The sequence below is a fragment of the Artemia franciscana genome, unplaced genomic scaffold (genome assembly GCF_032884065.1).
Source record: "Artemia franciscana unplaced genomic scaffold, ASM3288406v1 Scaffold_1947, whole genome shotgun sequence".
In the NCBI taxonomy this organism is placed as follows: domain Eukaryota; kingdom Metazoa; phylum Arthropoda; class Branchiopoda; order Anostraca; family Artemiidae; genus Artemia; species Artemia franciscana.
Genome location: NW_027063027.1, coordinates 13,251 through 37,929, shown reverse-complemented (window position 1 = coordinate 37,929; position 24,679 = coordinate 13,251). Strand labels below are relative to the sequence as shown.

Here is a 24,679-nt window from a genome sequence, read left to right as displayed (position 1 = left end):
AGTTTGTTACCAGAACAACTTATGTATAGTTCTTCAAAATGAATAGAGCATCTTACACTATTATTTCAAATGATAGTAACCCATCATTATGTCCCTTCTTTGGTAGATGAAGGTAAAGTAGTTTGTACATGCAAGAAGGGCAAGGATCCTTCACAATGTTCATCATATAGACCTTTAACACTTTGTTCTGTTATTAGTAAATTATTTGAAAAAATTTTACTTTCATATTTAACAACAAAGTATAATATGAGGGATCAACAGTTGGGTTTCTGAAGTGGTGTAGGGGTTCAAAATACACACAATAATTCTAGAGAAATTGAAAGACAAGATTAAAAAACAATTAGTTGAGTGTGGAGTTGATATTTCAAAAGCGTTTGATAGTATGTTGCATAACTATGCTTTTTTGTCACTTTTGCGTAGTGGTGTGAACCCATTTATAGGCCAGTGTTTGGTGGGCTGGTATGGTAATTCATCTGTGAGAATCTTTTGGGGAGGGCAACTTTTATACCAAATTTATTTACATTGTGGAGTTAAACAAGGGTCAGTTCTTAGCCCCTTTATATTTCATAAAACAATTAGAACAGCCACACAGTTCATACCCCCATATGTGATTAAAGGCATCAACATTAGCCGCTTATTGTATGCTGATGATATTTTGTTGTTCTCAGATAATTTAATATCAATGCAGAACGCAATTAATACATTACACTCACATCTACAAGAGATAGGATTAGAGATTGAACCATCTAAAACAAAATTCCTAATGGTGAATAGTAAAGGTGATATCCAGCATCATTCAATTAGGGTGGGACCACTTAATATTTTTAATAAAGATTCCATTAATCACCTTGGGTTGCCTTTTGGCCTGTCATACTGCAGCTATGTTAGACCTTCTCTTGAGTATGCACATCCTTCTTGGCATCCAAGATTGAAAGGATCAAACAAACAGACTTGAGACAATACCACAAAGAGATATAAAAATTATCCTAGGACAAAACTACTCAACTTACAAGGATGCAATGAAACAACTCAATTTAGACTCACTTGATAGTCATAGACACAGCTTAACATATAGATTTGCACTAAATTGTTTGAATTCCCCAACTCATTGTAGTCTACTACCCAACCTTGAGAGCCCCCCCAACTGAAGGACCAGTTACTAGACTCGAATAAATAAAAAAGAATTGTCCACAGTTACTGACTTGCTCAGCCTATAGTACTGAGAGATATCACAAATCATTTGTTCCATATTTTACCTGTCATTTTAATAATATTGATGCAACTAATATTTAGTGTTTGATTAATATAATGTTTGTTTAAATTTTCCTGTGAGTGCTGAGTGTGAAGTTGGAAGGTATAAATCATTTTTGTCATGACATGCTACTGCTAGCTCTGGCTATTGTAGTGAATAAATAAATTCTATTCTATCTTTTGTATATAAAGAGGGCAGAAATAAATTATTATATATATATATATATATATATATATATATATATATATATATATATATATATATATATATATATATATATATATATGTATATATATATATATATATATATATATATATATATATATATATATATATATATATATATATATATATATATATATATATATATATATATAATAAAAAACAAGTTTTTTTTAACTGAAAGTAAGGAGCAACATTAAAACTTAAAACAAACAGAAATTACTCTGTGTATGAAAGGGGCTGTTCCTCCCTCAACGTCCTGCTCTTTAAGCTAAAGTTTTACTCTTTCTCTCAATTTTACTTTATTAAACAGTAAATAACTTTAGTGTAAAGAGTGGGATGTTGAGGGAGGAACAGCCTCTATATTATATATATATATATATATATATATATATATATATATATATATATATATATATATATATATATATATATATATATATATATATATATACATATATATATATATATATATATATACTACTTGAATCTATGCCAGCTACTTGAATCTAGAGGTATGATTTCTGTAATAAAATGTCTAAATAATTTATCCAAGAGGAATTTAATCAAACTTTTCTGGATTGTTAAGAATAATACAGCTCTTGATTATAATTTTAAAGTAATATGTGATACAATTTGCATTCTAACTAAAACGAAATTTATTTCAAAAAAGAAAAAGTTCAATAAGATTAGTAATAAGGATAACAGATTATATTTACCTATTAATTTTACTTGTAAGCAGATTGAAGATATTAATTTACCAGAAATTTTAAATCAGCGGCATGTGAAACAGGCCCTTCCTAGTAATTTGAATTATAATGACAGTCCAGTTTTAACTTATAAATTTTCAAAAACTATTGGGCAAATTATTTTTAATTATAATTTAATACTAAAAAAACTAGATAGTGATATAAATTGGAAACCGGTTTGTAATTGTAAGCAACTTGGCCCATTTGTAAATCCTACTTACAAACATGTTATAACAGGGGACTTGTCAATAATAAAGCAAGACGATCTTCAAATTATAATGAATAAAGGGGCTAATTTCCGTCTTTCTCACCATCTGAAACCATTGAGTGTTCTTGATGGCTTGGAAAATGATTTTGATTTATTTATTGATAAGTGGTGTAAGAAAGAGAATAAAAATAAAGAGGGTTTTCAAAGTTGGAAGAATTTAATTATTAGTAGAATAAGAAATAAAATATATTCTAACTTAAAAAACAGTAACACTAAATCATTATTTTATAATGCGAAGATTAAACAAGCAATTGCTAATCTAAAGAATGAATTTGTAATTGTGCCAGTGGATAAAGCTAATAATAATTTTGCCATAATTTGTCAGAAGCTGTATTGTGATATCTTAAAAAGGGAGTTATGCACAACTAATGTTTACGAAAAGGTAAATATAGAGGATGAGAATTTAATTGAAAAGACTGAAGAAATACTTTTTAAAAAATTTAATATTAAAATAAATGACAATGATAAAAAGTTCCCTTTCCTATATTGGACTGTAAATTTCATAAGAATCCCCCTAAACCACGGTTTATTGCTGGAGCAGCTAAATGTCCAACCCGCATTGCTGCTACTGACCTCTCTTTAATTTTAAAGGAAATTGTAAATAAACTTAAAACCTATTGTTCTGGTATTAAAAAATTTTCGAATTTTAATCCATATTGGAGTGTTAATAATTCACTGCAGGTGATAGATTCTTTAACAATGGTTTCAGCTAAAAGAATTGAGTCTTTCGATTTTGCAACAATGTATACTAATTTATCACTTAATGTAGTGTTTGATAATTTACAAACTGTTATCAAGAAATCTTTCCTCTTATCTAGTAAAAGGTTCTTAAAAATAGACATTTATAATAAAAAAGCTATATGGACAAACTGCTTTACTACTAAAGTTAACTTGAGATGTTACAGCTTGGATATGAGTTTTGAGTTATTGGAATTTGTTTTATACAATACTTATATAAGATTTGGGGGTGATTTGTACAAGCAAATTATGGGAATTCCCATGGGGGGGAATGCCAGCCCATTTATAGCTGACTTGTTTTTAAGTCAACTAGAATATAAATATATGATGGATAAGAATAATCCAATTAATTTAAAACATGCTTTGTCAAATAATAAAAGATATTTAGATGATATTTTGGTCTTAAATCTTAAGGATTTCATCGATATTTCTAAAAATATATATCCATCAGAGCTTATTCTTGAGCCTAGTCATGGCGCTGGTCATGAAGATCATTTCTTAGATTTAAATATTAATATTTGTGATAATAATAAATTAAGTTTTAAAATGTATAATAAAACAGATGATTTTGATTTTGAAGTGATTAGTTTCCCATTCCCTGAAAATAATATACACTCAAATATCACATATTCAGCGTTTTTCTCACAGTTACTTTGTTATGCAAGGATTTGTAGTAATTATATTGATTTTAAAAATAGATGTAAAATCTTAAGCCAAAAATTGATATCAAGAGGTTTTTCTGCAAATAAATTAACTTGGCAATTTAAAAAATTTAGTTTTCATTATAGTGAACTTTTAAATAAATATCAAAAGAATTATCTAGAAATACTTAAAGAAATTTTTAACTAATTTCGGAGGTTCAAGAAATGTTGTCACAGCACCATTTATTTTGAATTGTGTTTCTAATTGAGCGGATTTTCTTAAAAATTAGCCACATGGTAAAGATGAATTCTATAATTGTTTTGTTCATTCAGGTTTTTTGCAATGTGTTAATATTTGTGATTTGGTAAAATTTATAATATTTAGTTTACCTATTGTTGCTAAAGGGAGGGATATATTAACAGGATAAGCTTGTTTTACATTTGCTGTTTTTTTTTGTTTTTTGTTTTTTTCATAGACATGTATTTTGGGGTGATACCTGACATGGGGATACCATAGGTATTCTGTGGTAGCCACAACACTGTGCTGGGTAGAGAATTTAGAGTGGCGAAACCCTATATAGGCCAGTGTATTCTCCTGATGAGCCCTTATGTTGGGTGTTGTCTCTGAATTATTTGTCTATATTATTTTTTCTATTGTTTGGTAAATGACAACTTATACTTATTCACGACATGACTGCCTGTCCATGGATTATTCTTTATGGTTGATTGTGTGTGGCTATGCTGTTTGACCTATGTGATTGTATGGATGAGTAGGGTTAAGGCCTCATTCAAGTGCTGGTCTATATTAATCACTAATTTAGGAAAATAGTCTTCCTTTTCTCCTTCTGTCTCTCTTTTTTTTTTTTTTGTGTTTGTGCTGTTGCATTGGTGATTTCTCTTTTCATGATATATGTTTTTAACTATGTAAAACTTGGGAATATACAACATTCTTCACTGTCCCATTGTCTGTGCACATAAATAGATTTTCAGGTTTACCGACTCTTGAACATGCAACATATAATTTTTAAATAGTTTTTAAACAGCTTAATTTTTTAATAATTTTTAAATGACTTAATCAAAAGGAAAATTTTTAAATAGCCTATATAATTTTTGGCAACAGGAAATTTTTCTCTGTGTGTAAACTATATTCTTTCATAATAGCTGTGCGGTGGATATCTATTAACATTTTGGTGACTATGCGCTGTTTTGAGCTCTTTAAGGGCTGAAAACAGCCCCAGAAGTAATGATTGAATCACAAAAGAGCATAAAAAAGGATATCAAATGATACATTCATTTTCACCTGTATAAATTGTGTTATAGGGTGCAAACTTAAAAGGCCTAACCTTTGGCCTTTCTAAAGATTATCATAACAAGTGTTTACCTCTTAATTCTCAGTTCTTTTTTAAATGAGTAAAAGATAATTGTGACAGGGTTGCCCGAAAAGGCCGAAGAAGTCACAACTTTCTATAATAGAAAATAACAGAAAAATCACTAAAGGACAAATTAGCAGTGAGAAGCTTTAGAACACTGAATAAGTAAATACCTATCAAGTAAAGCAATTAGGATAGTAACATTTCTGTCTTGTAACTGATACCAAATTTCACTCTTTAAGAACCTGAAACTATTTTCTCATTGTCTTCATCTCATGAAATTAGCCTCAATGGGAAAAAATGATTATTCACATGTAGAAATTGTTTAGTGTGATGCACTTCCTAATATTTACAGGAACGAAACATCAGACATGTCATTTCAACACATTAGTGGTCGAAGAAAATGTTACAACATAGGGATTTTTTAAGAGTTAAGCAGTGGGCGTTTATGGACGATTTGTCGCCTGAAAGTGGTTTCACCGAAAACAACAATTTTAGAATAGATATTTTGAGCTTGGGCGCTCCACAATTCAGGAGGTCAATTTTGGGTTAGTGGTATTTTCAAAGATCACGTTACTACAAGAATTATACAAAAGGGTTTTGCATTAGACTTCGTTTGCGGATGCTACGCCTTCTTTAGCACTGATTGCACCAGGGGATAACCCAAGAAGGCCACTGCCCAATGTTTCAGAAATAAATGTTACGGAATGGTTGCGATTTCCTGAACATTTTAGCAGAGTAGTTGAGTTGCCAAAAGCCAGTGTTCTGACAAAAAATTCAAATTTGTACTGAAGTATCAAATATTAAGTACCAGACCACAATTGTACTTAAATAGTACTTGAGTTTTAAGTACAGAACTTGTACTTAAGTAGTACTTCACGTACCACTTAAGTACAGGTCTACTAGCACCATTTCTAGCTAAGTTATATCTAGTCGAATAATGGAAATAAAATGAAGACATATAATAAAGGCATTATGCAGTTTAAAGAAATAATTAAACACCACGAAAGACAGTAGAGCTCCGCTTCTTTGAACGTTAGTTAGTTTTGAATAATAACAGTGCCATATCTACCCACTTGACAAAAGTCATCCAACAGTCTACCAAAGTAAATAATGACGGAATTCTAGGTAGTCCTAAGAATTCTTCAATGGATGTTTTCTTCTTTTTCCATTTAGTCCAAACTTTGCTATTCTAAGTCAAGGAACATTGAAAGAAGTGTCTAAGCTGACACTGATTTGCCTAAGCACTCAAGTCTGAGATCCCCTAAAAAATTCCTTCCTGGAGACAAAGTGGATCCTCCAATTGAAAAGTCTTTCAACAGTATCTGAAGATGGCAATACGCAGTTGTACTTTCGAAAAACTTGCCGCACGTGAGGGTAATCTTTAAGAACGCAAAGATCCCTCCGTTTATCTCCTAGAAACTACAAAACCTCTATCTTCACTTTGTTAATTGCAGAGTTAAACCTCTATCTTCACTTTGTTAATTCCAGAGTTAAACTGTGATTAATCGCTCTTATCTTCTGGAAATTCTTAGAAACCACCACCTGAAAAGTGGCTGGACTTGTCGTTCTCAGGATCATTTGCTCTCATCCTTTTAACCTTCTCAACCAACATTGTTGTAGCCACCTCTTTCCAGTTGTTTGGGAATATTTTGTTCTTAAACATAGACGTGCTGTCTTCATTCAGAGTTCATGCTGTGAGGACCTTTTTTGGATTATGCCTATTACTAAAGGATTATAGTATCTACCTGACCAACAGCTAATATTTAATTCAGTGACCAAGGGATCATAATTTGAACAAGCCCATTATTTTTCTTCTTGAGTGAAAATTTCCTTGGAAACTATGGATTTTCTTATTGATATTCTCATAATCAGTTACCTATATAATACATATAATTAAGGCTATCCGATATTTATAGATTTTCCGATAATTATTGGAAATTACGCTGCGATAAGGGTGAGAGGAGAAAAGTAAGCAGAAGAGGGGTGTGTGAGTTGTGGTACCCACCGGGCTTGCCCCTCAAATTGCGGGATAAGGTAGACAGCCTCCAAAACTTCCTTTACGATTGCTTCCCTTATCCCAGTTTTAGAATAAGTCGATATGTACCGGTCAAAACCAAACCATGGGATCTTTTTCCAGGTAGGTTCGCAGGCTACCCATTATGGCCAGTTCAGATTTTGGAGTCTGTCCCCACTTCGAAAGGGCCTAAAATGTATTACGTTTTCTGCTATGGAAAAAAAAACATGATCGCAAATTAGTTACTTCTGAGTAGCTTGTCAGTTATAAAGGTAATGTAACGGAAGCTTAAGCAAAGAAAAGGAGAGGGGTAGATGCTGCATTTGATGAATTACGTGATTATCCGAATGTTTATAACAGTATCTGAAGGGTTCAAACACTGCTGCTGATTGTACAGCAGAATTGCGAAATCTTGTTAATGCTACCCAGCAGAATTTGCTCGCTACAAAGAAAACTTTATCAGAGATAATTGAAAAGAAAATAGCCGAAGAAATGAAATCGACCGGGTCAACTCCAGTGACTAGTACTGCCAAGTTTCTGACACAGGCCATGGTTTCAGAAATACATGATGCGATCATTGTAGAATTTAGCCCAAAGTTTAACATCATTGAAAAACAGCTCAAAAGTTACTTGCATGCTATTGAAATCCTTGAGAACTCTGTAACTCAACTAGAGGCGAAAGTTGACGATTATGAGCAGGAAGCTAGGCTAAATTCTCTTTTATTTAACGGTGTGAAACAGAACCCATCGCAAAGTCTAAATCCAGCTATTAATCATATCATACATGACCAAATGGGCCTGTCTAGTATCTCAAATTCCGATGCTGTGAGTGTTCATCGGTTCCGTCTGGGTTCTAGTAATTCACAAAGACTGGACAAGGTGGCTCCCGTGCTCATGAAATTTCGTTCTAAGGACATTGCTAGCACCGTTTTCAAAGCGAAGAAGAATCTTGCAAATAGTTGAATTTTTGTATCTAAAAATATCACAAAGAAAAAGCGCGAGTTACTGAATGCTGCCAGAAATAGATTTGGAAACCGTTGTGTATGGTCAGATCAGGGGAGAGTTTTTGTGTGACAGTCTAGTGTTAGTCCCATTCAGTGTATTTGGGGTATCGATGATCTTCTGTAATATCAGTAATAGTGATAATCGTTTTCATTTTCGTTCATTTTTTTTTCTTTTTCATGTTGGAGTTTACAATATCTTTTGTTTTTTCGTTATCCCTCTTCTGTATATTTCCTTACCGTCAAATGTGGCTTGTATTAAATTATGAATGGCTATTCAAGTAAATAATGATATGCAGCAGTCCCGTTTGGACTTGTTGCAAAATTCGCCGTTTCGTATTGAAGATGTTTTGTCGTTATCGGTAGCAAAGGATTTTGTGAGTCATCCATTTAAGCCGCTGCGGAGTAGCAAATATATTCGGTTAAGTGATATTGAAATGTCTCGGCATTCTGAGTCTTTGACTGTGGCTCAGTGGAATTGTCATCTGAATTCTAACTACCATGAGGTTGCCGGTCTGCTAGATCCTTATAAAAATAAGATAGAAGTATTAGGGATCTGAGAGTCGTTCGTAACTCATGACACTTTCCTCTCGTCACATTTTTTCCAGGTTATAAACTTTTATCAACATCAAGGAGTTCAATGAGAGGAGGAGGTTTGACTTTTCTGCTAGCAAATTCTTTGAATTACGTTATTCGAGATTATTTAACTCTCTGGAATGAAGGCAAGCTCGAAAGTTTATCAATAGAAATAGACCAAGAGAAAAATAGAGAGTTCATCATATTTTTGGTTTACCGGCCACCCAGCGCAAACCCAGATGAATTTTTTGGAGAATTCGATGGATTTCTTCAAAGAATGTCAAGTACTAAACTGCAATGTATTTTTTAGGTGATTTTAGCTTTGATCTTTTAAATCTAGAAGGAGTAAACCTTGTTTTTTTAACCTTATGCTTTCACATATCCTTTATCCCACAGTTTCAATCCCAACTAGAATAACAGATCATTCGGCAATCTTGATTGACAATATCTTCCTTTCTTTGGATGCAATTGTGGAGGGCTGTGCTGAAGTTGTCTTACAACCTATGTCTGACCATCTACCAGTATTTTGCACCATTAAAAGATTTGGCTGTAAACATAAAACCACTACTAAGCTTCAATTCAGAATGATGAAAAAGGAAATTTAAAGATGAAATCAGCATAGTATCATGGCAAGAAGTCATGGCGGAGAAAGAAAACCCCTGCTTTTGATAAATTTATGAGTATTTTGTCTCCTATTTATGACCAGTGCTGCTCATTAAAAACTGCAACTAAGAAGAAAAACCAACCACGAAAGCCATGGACAACGGAAGAGATACAGGAGATCTTGAAGAAAAGAGACCAATTATTCTCAGACTATCTCAATTGTGAGAGTGATGACAGTTGGGAAGAGTACAGAAAGGTAAGGAATAGGGTGAATTCTGCACGACGAGCTACAATGAGGGAGTATTTCAGAGAGAAATTAAAATCGCAGAAAGGAGACATTAGAGGGACATGGCTGACTATTAAAAGCGTTCTCGGTAGTGGTAAGGATTCAGCATCAACTGACCAGTTAGCCATAGGTGAAAGAACTGTGAGTGGGAGGCAAGAGGTTAGTGAAGAGTTTTGTAAGTTTTTGTTACCAAAATAGGATCGCAAATAAACCAAGAGGCAAAAGATCAAAGCGGACAGCTAGATATTGAGGAGTTTGACGATAATCGCGGTCTTCATCACTCATTTTACTTTCCCGAATGTACTATGGATGACACTACCCACGCAGTGAAATCAATCAAATCTTATGCAGCTGGTGTTGATGACCTAAATATTAAAGCATTTAAAGCAGTTGCTGCGTATCTCTTACCTGTGATATTATATCTAGTCAATTTATCTGTTCAAAAAGGTGTGTTTCCTGACAAACTAAAGCGGGCAAAAGTTATACCCCTCCATAAAGGAGGCGATAAAAGAGACATTTCCAACTGGAGACCAATATCTATTCTACCGCTCTTCTCAAACATTTATGAAAAATTAGCGTATAAGAAAATATACGAGTACATGAATTCGCTTGGGTTTTTGTCAGATTCGTAGTTTGGTTTTAGGAAAGGTCATTCTACAGTGCATGCCGTTCATCATCTTTTAGATTGTGTAAATAGTGATTTAGAAAATAATTTGATCCCTCTAACTATTTTTAATGATTTGAAGAAAGCGTTTGACACTGTGGATTTTGAAGTTCTACTGAAAAGACTGCGGAGCCTTGGAATTAAAGATACAGCATTAAGTTGTTTTCGGTCTTATCTGTTTTGAACATCAATGAAGGTGATGATGAGTGATATATCTAGTGCAGCTATGCCTATCAATTGTGGTGTTCCCCAAGGATCAGTCCTTGGCCCGTTACTCTTCTTGGTATATGTGGATACTCTTCGATTTTACTTAAATGATTCAGTTTTAACCTCTTTTGCCGATGATACAGCTATCACAGTGTTTGCCTGGATTTCAAAAGAGGCTGTGCAAAAAGAGAACCACGTCCTTAGTCGGCTTCATGTTTTTACAGCTCTAAGCTCCCTTGCAGTAAATCCAAGAAAAACGAATTTTATGGTTTTTAGTAGAATTGGTGTAACTGAACTTCTTGAAAAATGTGCTTTATAATGGTGTTAGAATAACACAGGTGTTTTTTGCAAATATCTCGGATTTTAAATTGATTGTAATTTGTCTTGGAAGAAGCATGGTGAAATAGTGTCGGCAAAAGCAGCTATAGGATTGGGAGTGATGAGGAGGCTGAAAAAAGTGTTCCTGGTAGCAGTTGCCAAACTATTATACAGTGCTATTTTGGACCCTTACATCACGTACGGTTGTTCTGTTTGGTCAAGCAATTTCGTGATGAATTATCAAAGAACTCAAATAATACAAAAGAAAGCACTGCGTCTGATAGGAGAATTTCAAAACTGTCAGAAAGGAATATTTTGTATTTCATATTAATTATTTTGTTTTTTACCCCCCCCCCCCTCCAAGGATTTTTTTTCTAAATCTTTTGAAGAAAGAATTTAGCAGGTTCATGGTGGTTAAAATAGCGGCCACAACCACAGTCAGGACTCTTTTGTCTTAAGAGTCGCCGTTAATGGTAAATGCTTTGTTTAATTTATATGTTTCAGATGAAAATAAAAAATGTCTATGTCCATGTCTATGTCTGCATGTTGCAAAGGTCTTTGCAGCTTTGAACAGAACACCCCAGAAAGCTAAACCACCACTCAACACTATCTAGTTGTACGCAAACCAATGGAGCAGTGTGCTTCAAAAACTGCTTGAGCTTCATCAGTCTTTTCTGAAGGCTTTTAATTGTCGAAATATTTTTCTTTCAGAAAATTTTTATCAAATCATTTTTGGCCAAAAATTCATTTTTTCAAATCATTTATGAAACAAAACAGAATGGATATTTGTTTGGGCGAAACCACCTGAAAAACTTTGAAACATGCGTAAGATATAGCAAAACGGAATGGGTTTAGCATGAAATAGAAACAGAATGTGACTTTTGACAAAACACATTTCATTTGATAGACAAATTTAATTTCGATAATCAACCGAAAATGCAGCAAAAGATGAGTGGAATTTTTCACTTTGTAACAAGCTCCATGAAATTTCAGATTTTAATGTCGGAGGCAGAGGCTGCTTCACAAGAAGCTGTGCCTCCAGCTGAAGTACTAGGTACCTCAGATCTATTAAAAATTCCTTTTATATATCACCTCCTAGCATATCACGTCGCAAATAAGAGACTCCCATTCACGTATATCCATAACAGAGGCTGTTCAAAATCTAACCTGGGTCACGTGATCACTTCCTCTTCCAGCTTATTATCATCGATTGTCAGGGTGGACGAAGAGAAGATTGATGACGAACACCTTGTTCTTAGCTGTAATTTGCCCTGTGAGCTCTCTGGCAAAACACTTTCAGCTCAGCCGAAGTGGTATAAGAAGTTGAACTGGGATCGTTCTAATGTCCCCCTATACCTTGCTGCGTCAACTGCTTTACTGTCGACCATAAAAGTGTCATATCACCTGCTGCAAACTTCGGTTTCCTCGCCTTCAAGTGGAGTTGACCTAAATTGGTAATATTATCAAATTGTCAATTGCCTTAAATCAGCTTCCAAAGCTGCAGTTTCTGTTGATAAAGTTCGGATTGGTACTAGGAAGCCTAATTGGAACGTTGATCCTGAAGTAAAACGCGCTAAGCAAAAAGCCAAATTTTGGCTACGTATGTGGATATCATGTGACCGACCATCTTCCGGAGCTGTTTTTTCTGTGAAACAAAAGTGTAAACTTGAATATAAGGTCAGTTTGAAGAGAGCACGCTTGATTGCATGGACAGGCCCCACCGATAAGGCCACCTGGAATGAGGTTATTAATAGTGAGAAACGTTCCCCATCTGCGCTATCTTGTTTCCAGCTAGCTAATTTTGTTAATCATAATAAGCGTGCGTTCAGTGTATTTAATAATGTTCTTCAGTCTTTTTATTATAAGTTGCTTAAACCGCTATTACCACACCGTCTCTTGCAGGCTCACGTCCAGCCAGTAGCAATATCTGAAATTCGCCGAACTTTAAGAAAAATTAAACGTTCAAATAGCCTTGATGGTGACGGCCTTTCTTATCGATTTTTTGCTTAGGATTTTCCTGCTCTATTTAACCATCTACAAATATTTTTCAGTCTTGCTTAGCATAGTCGCTTGTTCCTGATCGTTTCCTTTGTGGTCGTGTAACGTCTATACAAAAGCGAGGCAAGGACCCCACGCCATGTGTAAATTATCGTCCCATTACAGTATCGTGTTTTTTAAGTAAGTTGCTTGAACATTTATTACTACCAGAAATTGAGTCGAATTGTGATTTTACGCTTTTTCAGTTTGGTTTTCGGAAAAGTTTCGGTTGCTCCCATGCACATCATGTTTTAAGTCGACTCATGAAAGATGCCGTAAAAACTGAAATGTCTTTATACTGTCTTACTGTTGACATTTCTGGGGCTTTCGACAATATTGTGCACTCTCAGGCTCTATTTTCCCTTGTGTCTTCAGGTGTTAATCCTTCTGTACTATGTTTATTGTCTTCTTGGTATTCAAAGTCTAAAATTCAAGTTACCTAGAATGGAAAATATCTGACCCTGTAAAAATTAATAAGGGAGTTCGGCAAGGTGCCATGTTGTCTCCTAATATATTTAAATGTGTGCTTGCATCGTGCCTGCGTCCATTTAAAAGTTTGGTTTTTTACGGTAATATTGGTTTTTCTTCTGCTGCATTTGCAGACGACGTTCTTCTTGTTGCCCGGACTCGCCGTGGATTGCTTTCCAATTTTACTATATTAACCAATGGGCTATCTAAGATTAGACTGTCAGTTAGTGCGTCAAAATGCGAGTTTATTTGTTTTAATAGCCCTTATGTTGTCGCTCCATTCGTTGCTGGGACTACAGTTTTGCCATGTTCTACTTTAGTTAGTTGGTCTGTGTTTTGGCCCAACACTTTCCTCTACCTGTTCATCCCTAGTGGATCAAGCCGTGAAAAACCTACGTGTCGCTTACAGAAAAATATCCCCTAACAAAAGCCGTTACAACCGCAACGGTTTGTGCATAATTTATAATGCTTATTGCGCCCCTGTGCTTTTGTTTTTATCATGCATGGCTCATCTGTTTCGTAAGAAAGATCGCCATACTTTACGTGCGGTTTATTTCAAATGTTACAAATTCCTCCTCCGGCTTCCTAGATGGCACCGAAACAGAAAAATAATTGCTTGATTTGGTTTAATAGATGTGCCTTCTCGGATTCGGTCTTCCAGTGATGACTTATGTAAAAAGACTATCAACTTAATTCACGTTTACGACCCTCTGCAGCCTTTTTTCCATATTGATACTGGTTAATTAGTCCATGTTGTCTTTGGTTAGTTTAATTTTTTCTCGCTGTTTATCGTTTTTGTTTTTGTTTATTTATAATACTCCGTACTTTGTTTTTTTTATACTTTGACGGGTAATAAAGTTCATTCATTCATTCATTCATTCATTCATATATATATATATATATATATATATATATATATATATATATATATATATATATATATATATATATATATATATATATATATATATATATATATATATATATATATATATATATATATATATATATATATATATATATATATATTTATATATATATATATATATATATATATATATATATATATATATATATATATATATATATATATATATATATATATATATATATATATATATTTATATATATATATATATATATAAATATATATATATATATATATATATATATATATATATATATATATATATATATATATATATATATATATATATATATATATATATATATATATATATATAGCATTGAGTGAAGATGTATATTTTTATTTTTACATAAATGTAAAAAAAAACAGTTGGATTTGCCTAGTAAACTTTTTAGTTCAATGTTTTATGTGTCCATTTGATTCATTTTGTATTAATTTCATTTGACTACTTTTATTTTTAGAAGCTGATGATGCTTTGCCAGGTAACAGGGATATGCGGTTTGACATTCCAAACCATTTTTTGTCTCCAAAATGTGAAGATGTTTCTTTACCTACTTTACCCAGCATTTCAGGGCCATGCAAATCTAAATATGATACCCAGGAGTCAGGACCCATATGTTCTGACAATAAAGGTTTTTTTTTGTTTTTTTTTTTTAGTATCAAATGTATTGGATAATATTTTATGAGACAAGAATAGGACAAATGGACTTAATCTAAAACGGAAGTTCTTGTATATTATTCCAATGCCCAGGTGATTGCTAAACATTTTTGTTGTCTTGGATGCAAATTTTTCAGTTTTCATTAGAAAGAAGTTTTGCTAATTTTGTTTTTCAAATAGCTTGATAATAATCTTAAAACTAAAGGTATCTTTATAGTTTTTATAATCGATAATCGATTATAAAATACAGAATTTACAGAAAAATGCAGAATTCACATTGTGTTGTTGAAGTAAAAAGTTTTTTTTTATTCGTTTGTAGAATGATTTGTCTTAAATATACAGCTAAAAGAACATTATAAGTCGCATTGAATTTTAAAATTATTAAAGAAACTGAAGTTTTACACAAGTATAAAATTCCTGAGTTATTTTTGGGACATTGCCTCATGTACTTCAGATTTTTATAAACTACATTCCTGGAATCTTCTAGCTATAATTTGAAATTTCAGAAAATAGTTAAGTGATTTGTTTCAATGGTCTCTGCTGTACAACAATTTGATTTAAATGTAAAACAATGTTGTCTGAGCAGTTTGCTACTATAAAACAATTTGTCTGAAATATATAGCTTGAAGAACCTATAAGGGCCGATTGAATCTTAAAAATAGAAGAAAGTCATATTTTACCCGGGTATGAAGCTATAGGGATATTCAGGTGATATTTACTCGAGATACACTCCTTCCAGCTGTATAAAAGATTACTCCGGTGGAATATTTGGGCTACTAGGGATAAGGACCCATCATTGCCGAAGACTTTGATGATAGAACAGACTTAGTATGCCATTTTCTCAAATTGAAGATGACCAAAACATGATAGTGACATTATAATGACCCTAACATAACAGTGAATTGTTACTTACTTCTCTGTTGTCTTACTTTACTCTCTTGTCTTCTATTTTGTTTTGCTCTCTAGTCTTTTTCGCCTTTTTTTCTTTTGTTCTACCACACTAATGGTGCCAATCCATCATTATTAAAAATTCTTTTTATGGCACTTGGTATTAACCAAGTGACATAATAGCAATCGCAAATTCTGTTGGTCTGTCGGTCCCGGTTTTGCTACTTTAGGCACTTCCAGGTAAGCTAGGACGATGAAATTTGGCAAGCGTATCAGGGACCGGAATAGATTAAATTAGAAATAGTCGTTTTCTCGATTTGACCATCTGGAGGGGGATTGGGGGGCCCGTTGATTCGGAAAAAATAGACAAATTTAAGTATTTTTAACTTACGAACGGTTGATCAGATCTTAATGAAATTTGATGTTTGGAAGGATATCATGTCTCAAAGCTGTTATTTTAAATCCCGACCGGATCTGGTGACATTGGGGGGCAGCTGAGAGGAGGAAACCTAAAATCTTTGAAAACACGTAGAGTGGAGGGATTTGGATGAGACTCGGTGGGAAAAATAAGCACAAGTCCTAGATACATGATTGACATAACCGGAACCGATCCGCTCTCTTTGGGGTAGTTGGGGGGGGGGTAATTCTGAAAAATTAGAAAAAATGAGGTATTCTTAACTTAAGAATGGGTGATCGGATCTCAATGAAATCTGATATTTAGAAGGATATCGTGTCTCAGAGCTATTATTTTAAATCCTTACCGGATCTGGTGACATTGGGGGGGATGAGTTGGGAGGGGGAAACCTAAAACTTGAAAAACGCTTAGAGTGGAGGGATCGGGATGAAACTTGGTGGAAAAAATAAGCTCAAGTCCTAGATACATCTTAGACATAACCGGAACGAATCTACCCTCTTTGGGGTAGTTGGGGGGGGGTTAATTCTGAAAAATTAGAAAAAATGAGGCATTTTTAACTTACGAACGGGTGATCGGATCTCAATGAAATTTGATATTTAGAAGGATATTGTGTCTCAGAGCTCTCGTTTTAAATCCTGACCAGATCTGGTGACATTGGGGGGGAAGTTGGGAGGGGGAAACCTAAAACTTGGAAAACACTTAGAGTGGAGGAATCGGGATGAAACTTGGTGGGAAAAATAAGCACAATTCCTAGATATATGATTGACATAACCGGAACGGATACACCCTCTTTGGGGTAGTTGGGGGGGGGGGGGGTTAATTCGATTACACCGACCAAATCTGGTGACATTGGGGTTAGTTTGGGGTGGGGGAACCTAAAATCACGGAAAACGCTTAGATTGGAGGGATCGGGATGAAAATCGATGGGAAAAATAAGAAGAAGTCTTAGATACGTGATTTAAATAATTGGAATGGATCTGCTCTATTGTGGGGGGGGGGGGGTGGGGGGGGTAATTCTGAAAAATTAGAAAAGAATGACGTATTTTTAACTTACGAACGGGTGATCGGATCTCAATGAAATTTGATATTTAGAAGGATATCGTGTCTCAAAGTTCTTATTTTAAATCCCGACCGGATCTGGTGACATTGGGGGGAGTTTGGTGTGGGGGAACCTAAAATCATGGAAAACGCTTAGATTGGAGGGATCGGGATGAAACTTGGTGGGAAAAATAAGCAGAAGTCTTAGATACGTGATTTACATAATTGGAATGGATCCGCTCTATTGGGGGGGGGGGTGATTCTGAAAAATTAGAAAAAATTACGTATTTTTAACTTACGAAGGAGTGATCGGATCTTCATGAAACTTCATATTTAGAAGGACCTCGTAACTCAAATCTCTTATTTTAAATCTCAACCGAATTAAGCATAATTGAGGGGGGGCAGTTGGGGGGACCCGAAATCTTACAAAATACTTAAAGCGGCAAGATCAGGATGAAACTGGATGGGAAGAATAGAAACCTGTCTAAGATACGTGACTGAAACCGGGCCGGATCTGCTCTCTTTGGTGGAGTTGGGGGGGGGTTTATTTTGAAAATTGAGGTACTTGTAACTTACGAAAGGGTGACCAGATCATAATGAAATTTGATATTTAGAAGGATCTTTTGCTTTAAAGCTCTAATTTTAAATTCCGACCAGATCCTGTGACATTAGGGGGAGTTGGAGGGGGACACCGGAACTCTTGGAAAACGTGAAAATTGGGGGTATTTTTATCTTACGAATTGGTGATCGGATCTTAATGAAATTTGATATTTAGAAGGAATTCATGTCTCAGAGCTCTTATTTCAAATCCCGACCAGATTTTTTGACATTGAGGGGAGTTGGAGGGGGAAATCTTGGAAAACACTTGGAGTGGAGGAATCGGGATGAAGCTTGGTGGATAGAATAAGCAAATGTCCTTGATACGTGATTTAAAGAACCGTAATGGATTTGCTCTTTTTGGGGAGCTGGGGGGAGGGGTTCAGTGATTTGGCGAGTTTGGCGCTTTTGGACGTGCTAGGACGATGAAAATTGGTAGGTATGTCAGGGAGCTGCACAATTTGGCTTGATAAAGTCGTTTTCCCAGATTTGACCATCTTGGGGGCTAAAGGGAGAGGACAAATTAGAAAAATTAGGTATTTATAACTTACGATTGGGTGATCGGATCTTAATGAATTTTGATATTAAGAAGGATATCGTGACTCAGAGCTCTTATTTCATATCCTGACCGGCATTAAGCCTCTTGTTTTCTTTTTTAAATCAATCTATTGATTCATAGAATTTTGTTAGAGCTCATACCATATTATCTCTTGGCTCTTAGCTCTTCTTGCCTCGTCACAAGTGCCATATGAACTCTTGACTCTTGTTAATACAAGGTACGGCCGAGTTTTTGTGTGAAATTAAATATAAAAAAAACTAGTTTTTTAAACTGAAAGTAAGGAGCGACATTGAAACTTAAAACGAACAGAAATTACTCCGTATATGAAATGGGTTGTCCCCTCCGCGATCCCTCGCTCTTTACGCTAAAGTTTGACTCTTTGCCACAATTCTGCTTTTTAAAACAATTAAAAGCTTTAGCGTAAAGACCGAGGGATGTAAAGATGCGTAATAATCTCTATTCGTTTTAAGTTTTAATGCTACTCCTTACTTTCAGTTGAAAAAACTTTTTCATGTTTATTTTTTCATTGTTTTTTTTTTTATATTAATGCTAGAAAATCCCGCGCCCTTTTCATTGAATTTCTCTTCCCCCATGACATATTCCTCCAAGGTAAGATCCTCCCACATAGCCCCCTCTCCTCAACCCCACCCCCAAACCAAAAAAATCCCCCTGAAAACGTCTGTACACTTCCCAATAACCATTACTGTATGTAAACACTGGACAAAGTTTGTAACTTGCAGCCCCTCCCCCAGGGACTGTGGGGGAGTGAGTCATTCCAAAGACATAGTTATTATGGTTTTCCACTATGCGGAACAAAATGGCTATCTCAAAATTTTGATCCGTTGACTTTGGAAAAAAAATGAGCACCTATTTGCCCTCCAATTTTTTTGGTCACTTAAAAGGGCACTAGAACTTTTCGTTTCCATTAGAATGAGCCCTCTTACGAGATTCTAGGACCACTCACAATGACCCCTGGGGAAAAAACAAAAAAAACAACAAACAAATAAACACGCACCCGTGATCTGTCTTCTGGCAAAAAATACGAAATTCCACATTTTTGTAGATAGGAGCTTGAAATTTTTGCTTTAGGTTCTCTGATGCGCTGAATGCAATAGTGTGATTTTCGTTAAGATTCTTTGACTTTTAGGGGGGTGTTTCCCCCTATTTTCCAAAATATGGCAAATTTTCTCAGGCTCGTAACTTTTGATGACAAAGATTAAATTTGATGAAACTTATATATTTAGAATCAGCATGAAAATTCGATTCTTTTGATGTATCTTTTAGCATCAAAATCCCGTTTTTAGGGTTTCGTTTACTATTGAGCCGGGTCGCTCCTTACGACAGTTCGTTACCACGAACTGTTTGACAGCTGAGGATATATACATTTTGTACATTCCAGGTGAAGATTCCATCATCATACGTGTTTAGTTCATATTGCATACTAACTAACTGACAAATTTTAACTTATTTGAAACTGAAATGATTTACATATTAATGTGTTAATATGCAGTATAATGATTATTAAAATATGAGTGATTTTAATTTTAAACTATAATTAGTTGTCTTGGCTTTACTTCTGTCAAACAGCTTATAAAAAATATGAGTAGTAAGACTATTCGAAATCTTTCTGCAGCTTGGAAGGGTTTGAACCAGTTCAGTTCTTGCTGGGGTTATGTAGCCCTAGTCTAAATATATTAAAAAGGGTTCTTGGATCATTTTCCTGGAATAAATTTTAGATTGTCTATAGTTTATTTAGTTATTTTTTATTGGGTGTCATGGGTCATCTATAGCCAATGTCGTCCTAGAATACATTAATTTAGGCTTTTATATGGAAGTTATTTTAAAAAAAATAAGATATGAATTTTCAGTTTATGCAACAAACATATTTCCCTTAATTTATGGAAATCTTTTTGTGTAATATTTATCTAATTACCCCAGGGTTTATTTTTGATTGTTTATAGTTTCATTTTTGCTCTTTACTTACACCAGAATCACTAATTTTAAAAGCAAATATAAGCATTATGAAGAGCTAGAGAATAGGGATCGAAAGTATAATTAATTGTTAAAATATAACGAAAGATAAACTGTTTTTATTTTTAACTCAGTAGACTTTAATTTTTTAGGTTGATTTTCATCACACGTGTCTGGATTATACGTACAGGGAAAACGTCACTAGTTGTCTCAAAGAATCCACCTGTGAGTGGTTTCTCAAATCTATTTGTATTGGAATCCGAAGCAAAAGGCTTGTAAAATGAGAAAACACGTCTAAAAAGTCGCCTGCAAAGTAAAAAGCATAGAAAATTAGAAAGACACCAAAGATCACATACTGAAAAAAAGAGATATAAATGTGACGTTTGTGAAAAGATCTTTTCTCAAAGAGGACATTTGAATACGCATCAAAGGGTGCATACGGGTGAGAAACCGTTTAATTGTGATGTATGTGACAAAACTTTTTCTCCTTTGAATGCTTTAAAAACGCACCAGAGAGTGCATACGGGTGAGAAACCGTTTAAATGTGATGCATGTGACAAGACCTTTTCTCAAAGAGCACATTTTAATGCACATCATAGGGTGCATACGGGTGAGAAACCGTTTAATTGTCATGTATGTGACAAAACGTTTTCTCAAGCAGCAAGTTTGAACAGGCATCAAAGACTGCATTCTAGTGAGAAATTGTTTAAATGTCATGTATGTGACAAGATCTTTTCTGAATCAACAAAATTAAAGTTGCACCAAAGAGTGCATACGGATGAGAAACTGTTTAAGTGTGATGTATGTGAGAAGACCTTTTCTGACGCAGGAAATTTTAAGCAGCACCAAAGAGTCCATACACGTGAAAAGCCTTTTAAATGTGATGTATGGTGCGTACCGAAAGCACATTTGGGTACGCACCAGAAAGTGCATGCATGTGAGTATCATGTGCAAATCATATGAGTGAGTCAATGCTCGGTAGGTGAGAAGAGTTTTTCACAAGTCTGCAGTCTGAATATACATCAAAGACTGCTTACAGGTGAGAAACCTTTTTAATGAGATCAAACAGTTTGTGGTAACAAACTGTAGTAAGGAGCGACCCGGCTCAATAGTAACTAAAACTCTAAAAAATGGAATTTTGATACCAATAGCTACATCAAAAGAATCGAATTTTAATGCTGATTTTAAATATATAAGTTTCATCAAGTATAGTCTTGACCATCAAAAGTTACGAGCCTGAGAAAATATGCCTTATTTTAGAAAATAGGGATAAATATCCCCTATAAGTCATAGAATCTTAACGAAAATCACACCATCAGATTCAGCGTATCAGAGAACACTATTATAGAAGTTTCAAGTTCCTGTCTACAAAAATGTAGAATTTTGTATTTTTTGCCAGAAGGCAGATCACGGATGTGTGTTGTTTGTTTGTTTTTTTGTTTTTGTTTTTTTACAGGGGTGATCGTATCGACCCAGTGGTCCTAGAATCTTGCAAGAGGGCTCATTCTAACGGAAATGAAAAGTTCTAGTGCCCTTTTTAAGCGACCAAAAAAATTGGAGGGCACCTAGGCCCCCTCCCACGCTAATTGTTTTCCCAAAGTCAACGGATCAATATTCTGAGATAGCCGTTGTATTCAGCGTAGTCAAAAAACCTTATAACTATGTCTTTGGGGACAACTTACTCCCCCACAGTCCCCATGGGAGGGGCTACAAGTTACAAACTTTGACCATTGCTTACATATAGTAATGCTTATTGGGAAGTGTACAGACGTTTTCAGGGGGATTGTTTGGTTGGGGGAGGGGTTGACAAGAGGGTGATATGTTGGGGGGAACTTTCCATTGAGGAATTTGTCATGGTGGGAAGAAAATTTCTATGAAGGAAGTGCAGGATTTTCTAGCATTATTAAAAAAAAACAATGAAAAAATAAATATGAAATGTTTTTTCAACTGGAAGTAAGGAGCAGCATTAAAACTTGAAACAAACAGAAATTATTACGCGTATGAGGGGCTTACCTCCTCCTGTTACCTTGCTCTTTACGCTAAAGTATTTTTAGTGATTTCAACTATTTATTCTACGGCTTTTGTGATTCAGGGGTCATTCTTAATGAATTGGGACAAAATTTAATCTTTAGTGTAAAGAGCGATGTACTGACGAGGGGGTGAACCCCTCATATATGTAATAGAAACATGAGATTACAAAAGTTCGTTACTTAAGCTAATTTATAAGTTACGTTTATCATTTACGAATAAAAACATTCGTAAAAAATTAAAAGTTCTAGTTGCCTTTTTAAGTAACCAAAAAATCGCGGGGCAACTAGGCTTCCTCCACCGTTCCTTTTTTTCTCAAAATCATTCGATCAAAACTATGAGAAAGCCATTTAGCCAAAAAAGAAGAAAAACTTCCAAATTTTGTGTTAATTATTCCTTTGCGGAGAGCCAAAATCAAGACATGCATTGATTCAAAAACATTCAGAAATTAAATAAAAAAAAACAAGTTTTTTTAGCTGAAAGTAAGAAACGACATTAAAACTTAAAACGAACAGAAATTACTTCGTATATGAAAGGGGCTGCTTCCTCGTCAACGCCCCGCTCTTTACGCTAAAGTTTTTTACTGTTTTAAAAAGCAGAATTGAGAGAAAGAGTCAAACTTTAGCGTAAAGAGCAGGGCGTTGATGAGGGAGCAGCCCCTTTCATATACGAAGTAATTTCTGTTCGTTTTAAGTTTTAATGTCGCTCCTTACTTTCAGCTAAAAAAAACTTGTTTTTTTTATTTAATTTTTATAAGAAATGTTTTTTTGTATAAGAACAATTTTTGTTGGCATCAAAGAGTCATCAAAAGATTTTGGGGAGATTATAATATTACAAGCTGGATCCTCATTTGTTTTATAATCTTTGTTGTAGCAAATAATTTGATTTTTTTTCAATACTTTTTTGTGTGTTTAGATTTGTTAGTAATTTTATTATCATCCTGTGAATAATAGTGATAGGAATTTGCTTGATCCTTACTTTGATACCAAGCTGATGTATATTGTAAATGCTTGTGTAAATCAAGGATGTTGTATGAGCTCCGAAGAGTTCATAAAGGTGAAAAACTGCTTAAGTTAAATGTGATTTATGCAAAAGAGTAATTTCATTTAATTCGGAATTAACATCTAACAACTCTTGGCTTATAGGCAGCAACAAGATCTTCAGACACAATCGTGATTTTACTGAAAGATTTTTCTTTTATGGTAATTTCTTTTTTGCCAAGGGAAGCTTTTCTTTTCATCCAATGGCCTATAAAACAAATGCCTATTTTCTGAAAAAAAACTTCTAATTGGGATGATCTAAAAAGGAATAGAAGTCTACATTGTCATAAACTGAAATTCATAATAAACAGGATTTTGAAGAAAAAAAATTACCCGAGAAAACAAGACATAATTTTTCACATTTGTTTCATTAGTTCCACAAAAAGGTTAAAGAAATGACAAGGCTAAAGAAAGAAAACCCTGGAACGATTGACAGAAACAGATTTGTTACTTGTGTATTTTTTTTCTTTCTTTTCGTGTTTATAAACGATCCTCACAGACTTACTCCGGTTTCGATAGAAAAAAATATCTGATTTTTTGGTTTCAGTATTTATCTGGTTAAAAAATTAAACAAACTAAATGTAAGTTAAATTTCAGCCACTGTCGCACAGAGGTGCTCAAGTTTGGCTGTGGTATTATTTGGCCACTTTGTGTCTCTGGACCGCACAAAAAGAAAAAAAAAGTGAAAAGCATTGGCCTGTCCGTAATTTATGTTCAAAAAGACCAAAAGCTTTGATTTCCAATTGCTTGGAAATTACTGCTATGTTTTGTTTTTTCCACTTTCTGAATTAGTTTAATATTTACAGGGTTCTTGATTTTGGTTGATAGTGTTTAGTGGACCACAAGTTTTCTTTGAGATGGGGGGGGGACGAAAATGTGATCAATTTACCTTAACTAATAGTCCTTGGCCAAGGTGACCGGAATTTTAGAAAAAAAATGAAAGACCTGTTTGTTGTCTTCAAATGCATGCCGATGGTGTCGTGAATCGGAATTCAAAGTATATCCCAAGTTTTATTCGAGTGGCATTGGTTCAGGAACCTCAATGGCTACAATTTTGTATTTATATTGTCTGAACTTACGACAAGTTCGTGGTTTAAGGGGGCTCTTATGCACAGTAGAAGTATTAAAAGATTAAGTCCT

General features: G+C 34.3%; 1 protein-coding gene across 1 annotated transcript; it reads left to right on the top strand.

The window, feature by feature from the left end:
• Positions 1-11,848: 11,848 nt before the first annotated feature.
• Positions 11,849-21,408, top strand: LOC136042761 (zinc finger protein 235-like; the record flags this gene model as incomplete). The annotated part of the gene is made up of 4 exons (XM_065727720.1): positions 11,849-11,966; positions 12,402-12,665; positions 14,807-14,948; positions 20,879-21,408. Coding segments are annotated over exons 1-4 (1,054 nt in total), but the record flags the coding sequence as incomplete, so codon positions are not given.
• Positions 21,409-24,679: the final 3,271 nt, after the last annotated feature.